A 13,153-nucleotide genomic window follows, 5' to 3' on the forward strand; every position below is an offset into this window, starting at 1 on the left:
CTCCTTTTTGTCTTTTTAGGGCCACACCTGCGGCATATGGAAGTTCTGGGCTAGGGATCTAATCGAAGCTGCTGCTGCTGGTCTGTGCCACAGCCATAGCAATGTGGGATCTGAGCCACGTCTGCAGACAACACAGCTCACAACAATGCCGGATCCTTAGCCCATTGAGCAAGGCCAGGGGTTGAACCCATGTCTTCATGGATACTAGTCGGGTTCGTTACTGCTGAGCCTCCACGGAAACTCCTCCATCCCGTATTGATAGTTCTCAGCACCTGTCAGAGGCATTTGTTTCCACTGGTCACTTCCTCCCCCACACGTGCTCTTCACTTATTTTCCAGGGCACCTCACTTTCCTGGTTTCCTCTTAGCTCACAGCTTGCTCCTTCTCAGGCTCTTTTGCTGATTCCTCCTCTTTTCCTAACCTCTTGATGTCAGCAGGCCCCAAGGCTCAGTCCCTGGCTCTCTTTTCTACTTATACTAACGCCCTTGGTGAGCTCATTCGTTCTCATGGATTAAAGACCGTCTATCTATCAACAGCTTCCAATTAGATATTTCTAGCCTAGACTTCTTTCCTGCATTCCAGACTTGTCTAGCTGCCTACTCATAATCTTTGCTTGGACATGTAGCAGATTTCTCAAATAGATGCATAGAAAACTGAACTCCTGATTCCACCACCACCCACCTTCCAAATAAATTGCTCCACCTTTAGCCTTTTGCATCTAAATTGAAGAGAATACCATCCTTCCAGTGGCTCAAACCAAAACCCTTAAAATCTTCCTCCTCTCTCTGTTTTCTCTCACATCTTACCCTCAGGTGCATCAGGAAATCCTACTGGTTTACCTTCAAAACATATTAATAGTCTGACTACCTCTCATTACCTCCGCTGCTAGCACCCTGGTCTTCCCCACCATAATCTCCTACATAATCGGTCTCCTTGCTTCCGCATGTGGGTCCTACAGTAGTCTTTTCTCAAAAAAAAAAACAGCCAGAATGATCCTTTTAAAAGTGAGGCCAGGAGTTCCCATTGTGGCTCAGCAGATGAAGAACCCAGTGTAGTCTCCATGAAGACGTAGGTTCAATCTCTGGCCTTGCTCGGTGTGTTAAGGATCTGGCATTGTTGCTTCAAGCTGCCGTGTAGGTTGAAAATGCAGCTCAGATCCCCAGCTGCTCTGGCTGTGGTGCAGGCCTGCAGCTGCAGCTCTGATTCGACCTCTAGCCTGGGAACTTCCATATGCCACAGGAGCAGCTGTAAAAAGAAAAAAAAAAAAAGTGAGATTATGTCATTCCTTTGTTCAGACTCCCTGGTGACTCACTCTTTCACTCAGAGCATGTCTTTTTTTTTGCAAGCAAAGTCTATTACAGGAAAGCAAACAGCTCCCCAGACAGCTGGGAGGGGGAAGAAGAGTCCCCAGAGCATATATTCTTAACAAGAGCAGTATCACCTCCAAGGGGATAAAATTTCTTTCCTGGAGAGGCAGGGAGTGATGAGAATCTTGGCTATTACAATATTATAAACAAATATACATTATATCTCTCGTATTATGATTTTTATGAGAGGATAGCAATTAGGAAAACAAAATTGTCTAGAAGGTTTTGTAAGGGTTGACAGCCACTAACTCAGAGGAAAAATCAAATTCCTACATGCCCCTACATGACCTGGGCCCCATTACTTCCCTGAGCTCAGGGAATTCCAACCACACTGGCCTCTTTGCTGAGTCTCAAGAACATCAGGCACATACACACGTGCACACACTGAGCCTTTGTGTTCTCTCATCTCCCGGATTTCCTCCAGGCTGACTTCCTCACCTCCTTCCAGTCTTTGCTTGACTCTTCTCAGTGTCACCCCAGAGAGACCTACCACGACCAACCTATTTAACACTGCAGGATTCGGAGTTCCCGTTGTGGCGCAGTGGTTAACGAATCCGACTAGGAACCATGAGGTTGCGGGTTCGGTCCCTGCCCTTGCTCAGTGGGTTAACGATCCGGCATTGCCGTGAGCTGTGGTGTAGGCTGCAGACGCGGCTCGGATCCCGCGTTGCTGTGGCTCTGGCGTGGGCCGGCGGCTACAGCTCCGATTCAACCCCTAGCCTGGGAACCTCCATATGCCGCGGGAGCGGCCCAAGAAATAGCAACAACAACAAAAAAGACAAAAAAAAAAAGACAACACTGCAGGATCCCATTTACCCTGACCTGCTTTTTTCCTCCATAACACTTATCATCTTCTAATATACTATTTAATTTTTCTTTTGCATGTATTGCTTTTTTTTTGTCTTTTCTAGGACCGCAACTGTGGCATGTGGAGGTTCCCAGGCTAGGGGTCTAATCGGAGCTGTAGCTGCCGGCCTGCACCACAGCCACAGCAACGCAGGATCTGAGCCACGTCTGCAACCTACACCGCAGCTCACGGCAACACCACATCCTTCACCCACTGAGCGAGGCCAGGGGTTGAACCCGCAACCTCATGGTTCCTAGTCGGATTCGTTAACCACTGTGCCACGATGGGAACTCCTGTATTGCTTGTTTTCTATCCGCATCCACTGGAGTCTAAGCTCCGTGAGGGTAGAGATCTTTATCCACAACCCCCAGAACAGTGCCTGGCCCAGAGGAGCTCTGTTATGAATGAATGAATCCTTTCCAGCCCTAGGGGGAAAATCTAAGTCCCAAAAGGAACCATAGATTGAATTGAGTGTGAATCGGTAACTGGGAAAAAAGTACAAGGCCAAGGCTGAGGGTGACTCATGGCCACATTATTCATTCTGTCTGGGACGCCCTCCGCAGGATCATAAGAATAATTAGAAACTGAGGCATGTTAAAACTGTATCTGGAGCCCAGCCCAGAGCAAGAGAGATTCTTTGCTTGGGTCAAATTCACGAAGAGCCTCAAATACAGGTTTTGAACATCCCCTCTAAAGGGGTTTGGTTAAATACCCAGCCAGAGACATGCCTGCTCTAAAGGAAGGAAACTTTCAGCTTAGAGTTTAACCAGTGTCTCATTACAATATTCTGCCCATGGGCTAACTCTGTAAGCCTGTAATTACTGCATGACTGTTAAAATCATAAAGGTTGTAATGTCTCCACATTAAAAGCATTCATTTGTTAAATGTAACTTTTTCAATTGTGCCACCGTCTTGGATCCCTGCTTTTGCTTCTCTTTGGTTTTCACATACTACTGCATTTGAGAAATGGAAGTGGCCACGGCTTTAAAAGGACCTGCATATTAAGAACCTAACCAGTACCATGAGGATGTGGGTTTGATCCCTAGCCTCCATCAGTGGGTTCAGGATCCAGTGTTGCTGCAAGCGGCAGTGTAGGTCACAAGTGCAGCTGGGATCCCGAGTGGCTGTGGCTGTGGTGTAGGCTGGCAGCTGTAGCTCCAATTTGACCCATAGCCTGGGAAATTCCATATGCCACAGGTACAGCTGTAAAAAAAGAAAAAAAGAGAAAAAAGGAAGGGGTTTGAGGTAATAAGGCAAATTGCATTGTTGGTATTACTTTAAATAATGGATTTAGTAATGTCTTAATGATACTTTTTTACCCTATGGAAGACTTAGACTCTGAATACTTACTTTTATAATAAATATTTGTCAACAAATTAAAGAAACATGAAGTTAGCTGCAGATAATTACCTTATAGAACATGTGTTCAGTTGTGTAAGAACTATTGCTATTCTCATGTGACTGTTAGGATATTCCAGATTCATTAATTTCAAATTTCCAAGTCTTGAATTGACTTTTTTTGAAAAATAAACATTATTATTGGCATTAAGACAGGGGGGAAAAAAAAAAAGAAAAAAAAGAACCTGCATAGAGCAGATAGGCTTGGACTCCTCTTGGCCACCAAGAACCAAGGAAGTAGACTCTGCAATACTGCCTGGTGCTCACAGGCCGCCTGCTGGGTCCCAGACCCCAAATGCCTCCTCCCCTCTGGCTCACCAACTCTTCCCCCAAGATAATGTATTTCCAAAGCACATGCCTTCCCTTTTGCTTACTCACTTATCTCAAAACACTCCTGGATATGGGCGGGGATGAAAAAGGGAAAGCCAGTATATTGTTTACCCAGGAGTGCAGCATATTGTCATTTGTAATAAATATGTATCTGTTCTTCATCCCATTTCTGGCACAAGCTCCTAAAACCTTAGTGTTCCCTAAGGGGGGAGAGCCACAAAGGTGCCTTTTTTAAAAATTATTTTTATTTTTTCCATTATAGTTGATTTACAGTGTTCTGCCACTTTCTACTGTACAGCAAAGTAACCCAGTCATATATATATACATATATATATATACACACACACACACACACAAATTCTTTTTCTCACATTACCCTCCATCATGTTCCATCACAAGTGACTGGATATAGTTCCCTGTGCTGTACAGCAGGACCTCACTGCTGATCCATTCCAAATGCAATAGTTTGCATCTCTTAACCCCAGATTCCCAGTCCATCCCACTCCCTCCCTCTCCCCCTTGGCAACCCCAAGTCTGTTCTCCAAGTCCATGAGTTTCTTTTCTGTGGAAAGGTTTATTTGTGCCGTATCTTAGATTCCAGATATAAGTGATATCATATGGTATTTGTCTTCCTCTTTCTGACTGACTTCACTTAGTTTGAGAGTCTCTAGTTGCCTCCACGGTGCAAATGGCATCATTTTGTTCTTTTTTATGGCTGAGTAGTATTCAGAGGTGCCTTTTGTTATGTTAATGAGGTGATTTTAGAAACTCTCTGAGGTTCAATCACCAGTGGCCCGTGATTTAGTCAACCATGACTATGTAATGAAGTCTCCATAAAACCCCAAAAGAATGGGGTTTGGAGAGCTTCTTGTGGGGTGAACACATGGAGATTTGGGAAGAACGGTGTCCTCAGAGAGAGCATGGAAACTACTGCCCTTTCCCAATACCTTGTCCTGTGCATTTCTTCCAACTGGCTCTTCCTGAGTTATATCCTTTTATGGTAAACCAGTGATCTAGTAAGTGGAATGTTTCTCAGCATTCTGTGAGTCCCTCCAGCAAATTAATCAAAGCCTTGGAGAGGGTCGTTGGAACCTCCAATGTGTAGCCAGTTGGTCAAAAACACAGGTGATAACCTGGACTTCAATACCAGTCTAGATGTTGCTATTAAAGGAAACCAGAATATGTTGCCCCAAAATATGCCACTTTGACATAAAAATTATTTTGCATTAAAGGTATTTGTTAAAAAACAGTGCGTGCAGAGTTCCCACAGTGGGTTAAGGATCTGGTGTTGTCTCTGTAGTAGTGCGGGTTTGACCTCTGATCCAGCACATTGGGTTAAGGATCAGATATTGCTGCAGCTCTGATGTAGGTTGCAGCTGTGACTTGCATTCCTTCTCTGGCCCCGGAACGTCCATATGCTATAGGTGCAGCCATTAAACAAAAACAAAAACAAAAACAAAAGCAGGTGCAGTTATGGTGCTCCGACTCTCCTCTTTTTCTTTGTAAAAGCAGGATATAAAACCTTAACACGGATGACGTTAAGCAGAAGCCAGAAGGAAAGTCATTCTTATCACCAAAGATGAGAAGTTAAACCTAAAATTCTGTAAAATGGACTTTATTGAAATAATTCCTTTCTTTCTTTAGCCTCCCCATGGTTTAATTATTTCTCCACGATTGCCTTACTTTGTCCAACCCAGTATAAAAGCATGTAGGTTTTACCACTTCTTTGACAAAAAACATGAAAAACAAAACAATATATTGTTTGGGGATCTAGCTATCTCGAAATGATTAATGGTTGGATGGATAAATAAATTGTGTCACATAATGGAACACTGTAGAGCAATGAGAATGACCAAACCAAAACTCTACATGGCGACATGAATGACTCACACAAACTTGACGTTGAGTGAAATCATACAAGAATACTTCCTGTGTGATTCCAATTATGTTAAGTACAGAAACAGGTAAAACAAATCAATCCTGTTAGAAATCAGAGTTGGGGTTGTCCATGGGAAAAGGGTTGAGACTGGACAAGAGAGGGTTCTTGGGGCTGTAATGCCTTTTTTTTTTTTTTGTCTTTTTAGGGCATCACCCGTGGCACATGGAAGTTCCCGGGCTAGGGGTTGAATCAGAGCTGCAGCTGCTGGCCTATGCCACAGGCACAGCAACTCCAGATGTGAGCCAGGTCTGAGACCTACACCACAGCTCAGGGCAACGCCAGATCCTCAACCCACTGAGCGAGTCCAAGGATCGAAGCTGGGTCCTCATGGATATTAGTTGGGTTTGTTACTGCCGAGCCACAAGAGGAACGCCAGTAATGCCATTTTTTGATCTGGAGGCTGCTGTGTGTGCATTCTGTTTGTGAAGATGTACTGAGCTGTACGGTTATGATATGTGAACTTTTCCCGAATGTATATTATGCTTTAATAAAGTTTAAAAGCAAAGTCAGGTAGAGGATGTAGAAGGTCGGGTGCTGGTGGGTATGTGACGTTATATCAAGTGGGCAGGATCGGCCTCTCTGATGAGGTGACAACTAAATTGAAAACTTGAGGGTATCAATCTGCCTGGGGGAAGAAGACTCCAGGGAGAGCGCCTTGCACTTGCGTTAGACAGTGAGCTCCTTGAAGATAAGGACCTGGTCCGCCTTCGCGGTTCCAGTGTGTACCTCAGCACCTAGCACGTGGCTAACCTACACAATGAACTGTTTTTTTTTCTATATTGTCCCAGCTGCTCCCAGAACTTCCTTCTGGTTTTAGGGACTTTTTATTTCGCTCCTTGCCCTTCCTTTTTTGGCAAAGGAGGGAACAAATTCTCCAATGTGAAGTGACATGTTTTCATCCATCCCAGTTCCCTCCTCCTTCCTGTCCAAGCCGTTTCCAAAGGACCCCAACACTCCCTCTTTCAACCTAATAGACCATCCTGACTGGAAACCACACCTTCTTTTATTTGCCCCCAACTCAACCCCTCCCAACACACGCACCTCATCCCTTGGGATCTAAGGGGCTTCTCTCTAGCGCAGCGCTTGCTACACTTCGCTGTGACGTTTTGTTTGCCCGCCTTGTTGGTTTCCAGGCTGGGCAGCATCGGGGTCAGGAATGTGGTATTTTCAGCATTTTATCCTCAAAGCACATGACTCGTACCCTGGTTGAACCCTGGGTTAAGAAAACCAAGAAAGGCAGAGTTGGGTTTGGGAAATCTGTCGATGGCTCTTGGATAGGGTCATAATTGGTACTAGGAAAATAAGAGAAAAGGAGGTTGTGTGTGAGAGGCCAGGAGATCTAGTTTCCAAGCAAATAACAACCAGCACAAAAAATCAGAATCAAAAGGACAAGGAATGCTAAGGGGGGGCAGCAAAGACAGCAAACACACAGAAACCAGCCCTAAGTCAACCACTGTGTTAGTCAGGATTCTCCAGAGAATAAGGGAGAGAGAGAGAACAGGGGAGGGAAAGAAAGGGAGAGAGCGAATATTTATTGTAAGGAACTAGCTCACCAAATTGTGGGGGCAGGCAAGTCTCAAATCTGTAGGGTAGGCCAGCAGCTGGAAATTCAGGGAAGAGTTGATGTTGCAGTTTTGAGTCTGAAATCCACAGGGCAACAGGCTGGAACGCAGCAGGGTTGCTATGTTATTAAAGTCTTGATGAGAATTCCTCCCTCTCTGGAAACCTCAGTCTTTCCTTTTCAGACCTTCAACCAGTTGGATGAAGCCTGTCCACATTATGGAGGCTCACATGCTTTATTCAAAATTAAATACTCATCCTATCTTAAGATGCACCTTCACAAAATGTTTTACTTCTCCCTTCCTAGGGTTTTCAGCTGGGTCTGCGAATTAACTTGACATAAGACCCATTACAGGAGCAAAGGGTAAAAATCTCCTTGACACAAGTGTTGCGTGACATGGGAGTCCTCACCCGGAAATGAAGAACCAAAGAACCGGGGAAATCTACGTGCTTTTATACCACACTGAGCAAAGAGAGGCAATTGTGGAGAAGCAAACTGTGCGGATGCTAAAGAAAGATAGCAATTATTTTAGTAGGGTCTGTTTTACAGGATTCTCTAGGCTTAGGTCTTGTTGATGGAACTCGGCTTTATTTTTCTCCATAGCACTTCTCACCACTTAAAAATATGTATTTTATTTACTTATTTATTACTGGCTCACAGCTCCTGGAAAACAGGAAAAAAATGCCTTATTTGTATTCACTGCCATACCTCCAATTCCAAGAAGTGTCTGGTACATAGAAGGTGCTCAATAAACATTGATTGAATGAAAGAACAAAAAACTTTCCTCCCTACATGAGGAGCTTGATTCAAGTTGTTTGTGAAAATGAACCAGTTCTAAAGATGGCTGGGGAGCAGTGTCCTGTGAAGGATTCTTCTGTGTCAAGAAAAATGAGAACAGGGAATTTCTGAGGTAAAACTAAATGTAGCTTTAAAAAAAAAAAAATAGTTGGCCAATGCAGCAATGGAAAAACCATCAGCCTCGGAGTCAGCAGACTTAGACTGGAATCTGGCTCTGTCACTTGCCAGCTGCGTGCCGTGAGCAAGGCTCAGTCTCTCCTGAATTTCCACTTCCTCATCTCTATAGTATCTGGGGATACTATTACAGGGTGGTTAATGAGTGGGTTAGGCCAGCGTGTGGATGAAAATGCTCTGAACAAGAATGTGCAGAAAAAATGATACCACAGACTATCATCAAAGTCACAGGCCAGGGAAGGCCTTGCAAATGAAACATCTCCACAGAACTTTCTCTCTCTACATGCTCCTCCAATTTAAATTTTATAATCATACCTCCCTTTAAAAAAGGAATCCCTCTTCTTCAGTTTTCTTCTCAAACAACAGCACTTAGCTTTATTGAGATAGAATTCACCCTTTTAAACTGCATAATTCAGTGGTTTTCATTACCTTCACAAGGTTGTACAACCATCATCACCCTATGATTCCGGAACATTTTCATCACCCCAAATGAAACCCCACACCATCAGCAGTCACTCCCCATTTCTCCCTCAGCTCAGGCTCTAGCAACCCCTAATCAGCTTTCTGTCTCTATGGATTCATCCAGTGTAGACATCTCACATAAATATAACCAGGCAATCTGTGAATTGTGTGTCTTATTTCTTTCACTTAGCATAATGTTTTCAAGGTTTACCCATGTCGTGGAATAGATCAGTACTCCATTCCTCTTTACAGCTGGATGATATTCCATTGTAGGGATGTGCTGCATTTCATTTATCTAGTCTTCAGTTTATGGATATTTGGGTTGTTTCTGTTTGGGTCTACTGTCAGGAATGCTGCTGTCAACATCTGTGTACCAGTTTTTGTGGGAACATGGTTTCAATTCTTACTTATCCCTCTCCAGTGGAATCTTTTTGGTCACATTTAACTTGTCTATATTTAACTTTGATTTATAAATATAGTAACTCTATATTTAACTTTTAGTGGGACCATTTGTTCCCTACAGCAACTGCACCATTTTACATGCCTACTAGCAATGTGTGAGGGCTCCAATTTCTCCACCACATCAAGTATTTATTGTTTATTACTATTGATCATCATCTTACCAACATTGCCTCACTCACATTAATATTGCCGCAGGTCTAAAAAGTATTTAAATTAAAGCCAAAAATGTCTGTGTGACATATATGAAAAATGATTCCAAGGTCATTTTCTAATTATTCCCGGCTCAGAATATTCAGCACTGCAGCTGCCTTGGCCAGCAAGAAACTCAATGCATTATCACACCATTTCTTACAGAATCCTGGGAAGAAAAACCACTTTGGAAAACAATTCCTGTCCTAGAGAGTTGCCTGGAGTAGTCACAAGGGTAGCTTTTTTGTTTGTTTTGTATTTTGTTTTGCTTTTTAGGGCCGCACCCATGGTACATGGAAGCTCCCAGTCTACCGGCTGAATTGGAGCTACAGCTGCCGGCCTACACCACAGCCACAGCCACAGGATCCAAGCCGCGTCTGCGACCTACACCACAGCTCACAGCAACCCCGGGTCACAGACCCACTGAGCGAGGCCAGGGAACGAACCCGCATCCTCACGGATACTAGTCGGATTCGTTTCCGGAGCGCAGCAACTGCAACTCCAAGATTAGCTTTTTGAATAGCTCTAAACTTGTGCTTCATGTCCTTTAGCTCTATTCTCTCCGGGTTCCACCTGCAGTCTAGCCCAGGTGAGGTGGAACCCAGCGGACCCTCCTGTGTACGCAGGTGCACACCGTCAGCCTAGCCTCCTTCCTTCGGCCGGCCTGCAAACCCGCACCTCCAGCGACCCGCCCCGTTCGCTCAGTGGTCTGGGGTTGAGGGGCGGGGAGATGAGTGTTAAAGAGAGACTACAGCCAATCCGCGCGCGTCTCCGGGAAATGGCGCTCCGCACTGGCAGATTAGTCCTGATGACGTAGCCACTCTCCAATCCGCATTCTAAGGGCGGGACTAAAATCGGGCGGTGCAAGGCAGGAGGAGGGCCGCCGTGTGGCAGCACGTGATCTGGGTCTGGAGCCGGAAGCTGCTTCTGGCAGGGAGCGCCCCCCAGCACCTAAGGCTGCGATGGTGAGTGAGAACGCATGCGCGGGACTATTCGCGGGGGGTTCCGTGGCCCTGTCCTTAATCTCTTTGGTTGCCCCGTCCTGAGCCTGCACTCGGTCCTCACCTGCTATCCGCTCCCCGGGACTGAGGGAATGGAGAGGGGAGGGGTGGCGACGCAGAAGGCTGAGAGGGGTCTTTGGAGTAGCCTGAGGGGGAGGGGCGGGCCATAAGTGAAATTGGAGAGGGGCCTGAGAGGAAGAGCCAGTGGGATAGCAAAGGTGGGGTGTTTAGGGCCGGTGGAAGCCAGGGGCATTGGGTGAGGACTGATGGAGGCTCAGGAAGATCAATGTTGAAAACCGTGTAGAAGGAAGAAGGTCTGGAAGGGCCCTGGCTGGGGAGAGAGGCTTGGGGAGGAGGGGCATTGTCAAGAGAGAGACTTGGGTTTGCCAAGGACCATCCTCTTAGGCTACTGTTCACACTGACTGCATCTTTACCCGCTAGACTTCTGCACTGACCCAGGGGCTGGAGCGAATCCCAGACCAGCTTGGCTACCTGGTGCTGAGTGAAGGCGCGGTGTTGGCGGTGCGTTCTGGAAAAGGGGAGGCGGGGTGGCACTCCAAGCACACGTGGCCCAGTGATGCTCTCTAACCTTACCCAGCCTGATTTGTCTGTTCTTGATCTTTACCTGGTATCGTGCCTGGCATTAGTAGTAAGCTTTCAGGAATTAAATCAATCTCTGCAGTCTTAGTCTTGTAACTATGCTAAGGTAAGAGAGGTTAACCAACTTCACCAGTGTCAGACTATTTACAGGTTGGTTGATAATGGACGTTACCAGAGTTATTCAGTCTAGCTAGAGAGGCAAGGCAAAATCTAGGTATGAAACTGAGCTGGTGGCAAGGAGGGAAGAGATTTCAAAGGGAGGTTCAAAATGCCTTGGTAATGACTAGAAATAAGTAATAGAGGAGATACTTTTTCATCCTGTAAGACTTTGAACTCAAGCCTAGAATGATGATGCCTTATCAGGAACTTAAGAAAGGAAGCTGAGGAGGGGGAGAGGTAAGGGGGATTTTGATGGCTCAGATTTAAACACTGACTTTGATATAGAATAATAGTTAAGTATGTATTGCTAGGAGCTGTTCTAAGCACCTTACCAATATTCTCTTGTACCCCTCACAGTGAACCCCTAAGATGGGTACTGTTGTCCCCAATTTACAGATGAGGAAACTGAGGTACAGAATGTCCAAGAGAGCAAAGGGCACTGAATTTGGCCTAATGGGAGGCCCATATTGAGGTGGTAGGCAGAAGAGGTTGAGATAGTCCCCAGAAAAGAGGAAGTCCAGCCACTGTGACATCATTACCCAAGGGCTCAGTAGTAGGAAGGGGTTCAGGGGCAAAGGGGATGCTTATGTATCGAATTCTGCAGACAGAGCAACAAGTGGGAAGACTGAGGAAAAGATGGAGCCTGGACCAAGTCCATGGCAGGTGGGCACTGATGTTTGAGAATGTGGTTTTATCAAATAACTTTTATCAAGTTTCAAGGAATTAGGAGAGCAGGGTCAGCAAAGAAATGGGTGGAAGTCACTGGTTCCCAAGAGAAGCCTGGTATTACAGGATGATAGCAACAGGGGCACCAATGTCACAGGCAAGTTTTAGGTTGATTTTTCCCAAACTGGGGGCGACCTTGGGGTTTTGGAAAGCGGAGAGCAGAGGTTAACAATGCTAGCGCCAAAGTCGCCTCCTAGAATTTTCTTCTAATTGTTTCCCTCATTCCTGTCACCCTCTCTCCATCTGCATGCAGTCATCTGGGGATCTAGAGAATGACGAGCAGGCAGCCAGCGCCATCTCTGAGCTGGTCAGCACTGCCTGCGGTTTCCGGCTGCACCACGGCATGAGCATCCCCTTCAAGCGCCTTTCGGGTGAGCCCCTGCCCCTGTGGTGTGGGTGGGTGCTCCCCGAGGCTTCCCAGGGAAAAACACCTGTCCCACCACCCTGCCACTATCTCCTGCTGGGATTCCTCTCCTCCCCTTGATATTCACCCCAGCATCAGAATTATGAGAAAGTAAGAGAAGGCAGAGGGTTTCACAGAGACCTCCCATCTTCAAATCTCAGCCTTGAACTATGAAATTCTTTGGCTTTGGATTCTAGCCAGTTTGTGTGTAACTCCCTCCACCCGCCATGGAGGCCTTGGCACCCCCCCCCTAACTCTCTGCTCCCTTCCCTCTCCTGGGGTGGGGGAAGGTCTGTCTCCCCTCCAGTGGTCTTTGGAGAACACACATTGCTCGTGACCGTGTCGGGACAGAGGGTGTTTGTGGTGAAGAGGCAGAACCGAGGCCGGGAGCCCATTGACGTCTGAGCCCGCCGGAGGGCGAGGGGCAGAGGTGGATGGGGCTGGGAAGCCTCTGTGATGAGGAGGACACAAGCTCCCCCCCCGCCTCTCCCTTGCCTGCTAGAGCTAAGCCATCTGCACACCCACTTCTCCATCCCCTACCTGGCAGGGCAGGGGCTTGGAGACTTTGTTAAGGAGAGTGAGGGCAAGGGGCCCTCCCTCTTCCCACCCTCCCTCCTAATAAACATGAGTCTGATGTTCCCGGGCCCAGGGACGTGTTGTGCGTATTGGGGGCAGAGGGTCACACGCCATGTGTCTTCCACCTTCTAGGGCCTCAGCCCAGAGGGCTGGGGTAAGGC

At 46.4% G+C, this 13,153-nt stretch overlaps 1 protein-coding gene across 4 annotated transcripts; it reads left to right on the plus strand.

The window, feature by feature from the left end:
* The first annotated feature begins 10,382 nt into the window (after positions 1-10,382).
* On the plus strand, positions 10,383-13,060 carry LAMTOR4 (late endosomal/lysosomal adaptor, MAPK and MTOR activator 4). Of its 4 annotated transcripts, XM_047779669.1 has the most exons (5): positions 10,713-10,842; positions 10,970-11,050; positions 11,892-11,950; positions 12,267-12,384; positions 12,724-13,060. In XM_047779669.1, the coding sequence occupies exons 3-5, from the start codon at positions 11,924-11,926 to the stop codon at positions 12,819-12,821; spliced, it is 243 nt and encodes an 80-aa protein (XP_047635625.1). In that variant the 5' UTR covers positions 10,713-10,842; positions 10,970-11,050; positions 11,892-11,923; the 3' UTR covers positions 12,822-13,060. The 4 variants fall into 4 exon arrangements, with proteins under 4 accessions (XP_047635624.1, XP_047635623.1, XP_047635626.1 ...); XM_047779668.1 differs by lacking the exons at positions 10,713-10,842; positions 11,892-11,950 and adding an exon at positions 10,383-10,492 and having other exon boundaries at positions 12,707-13,060; XM_047779667.1 differs by lacking the exons at positions 10,713-10,842; positions 11,892-11,950 and adding an exon at positions 10,384-10,492.
* Positions 13,061-13,153: the final 93 nt, after the last annotated feature.

This window comes from Phacochoerus africanus, chromosome 5, assembly GCF_016906955.1.
Source record: "Phacochoerus africanus isolate WHEZ1 chromosome 5, ROS_Pafr_v1, whole genome shotgun sequence".
NCBI classification, from domain to species: Eukaryota; Metazoa; Chordata; class Mammalia; order Artiodactyla; family Suidae; genus Phacochoerus; species Phacochoerus africanus.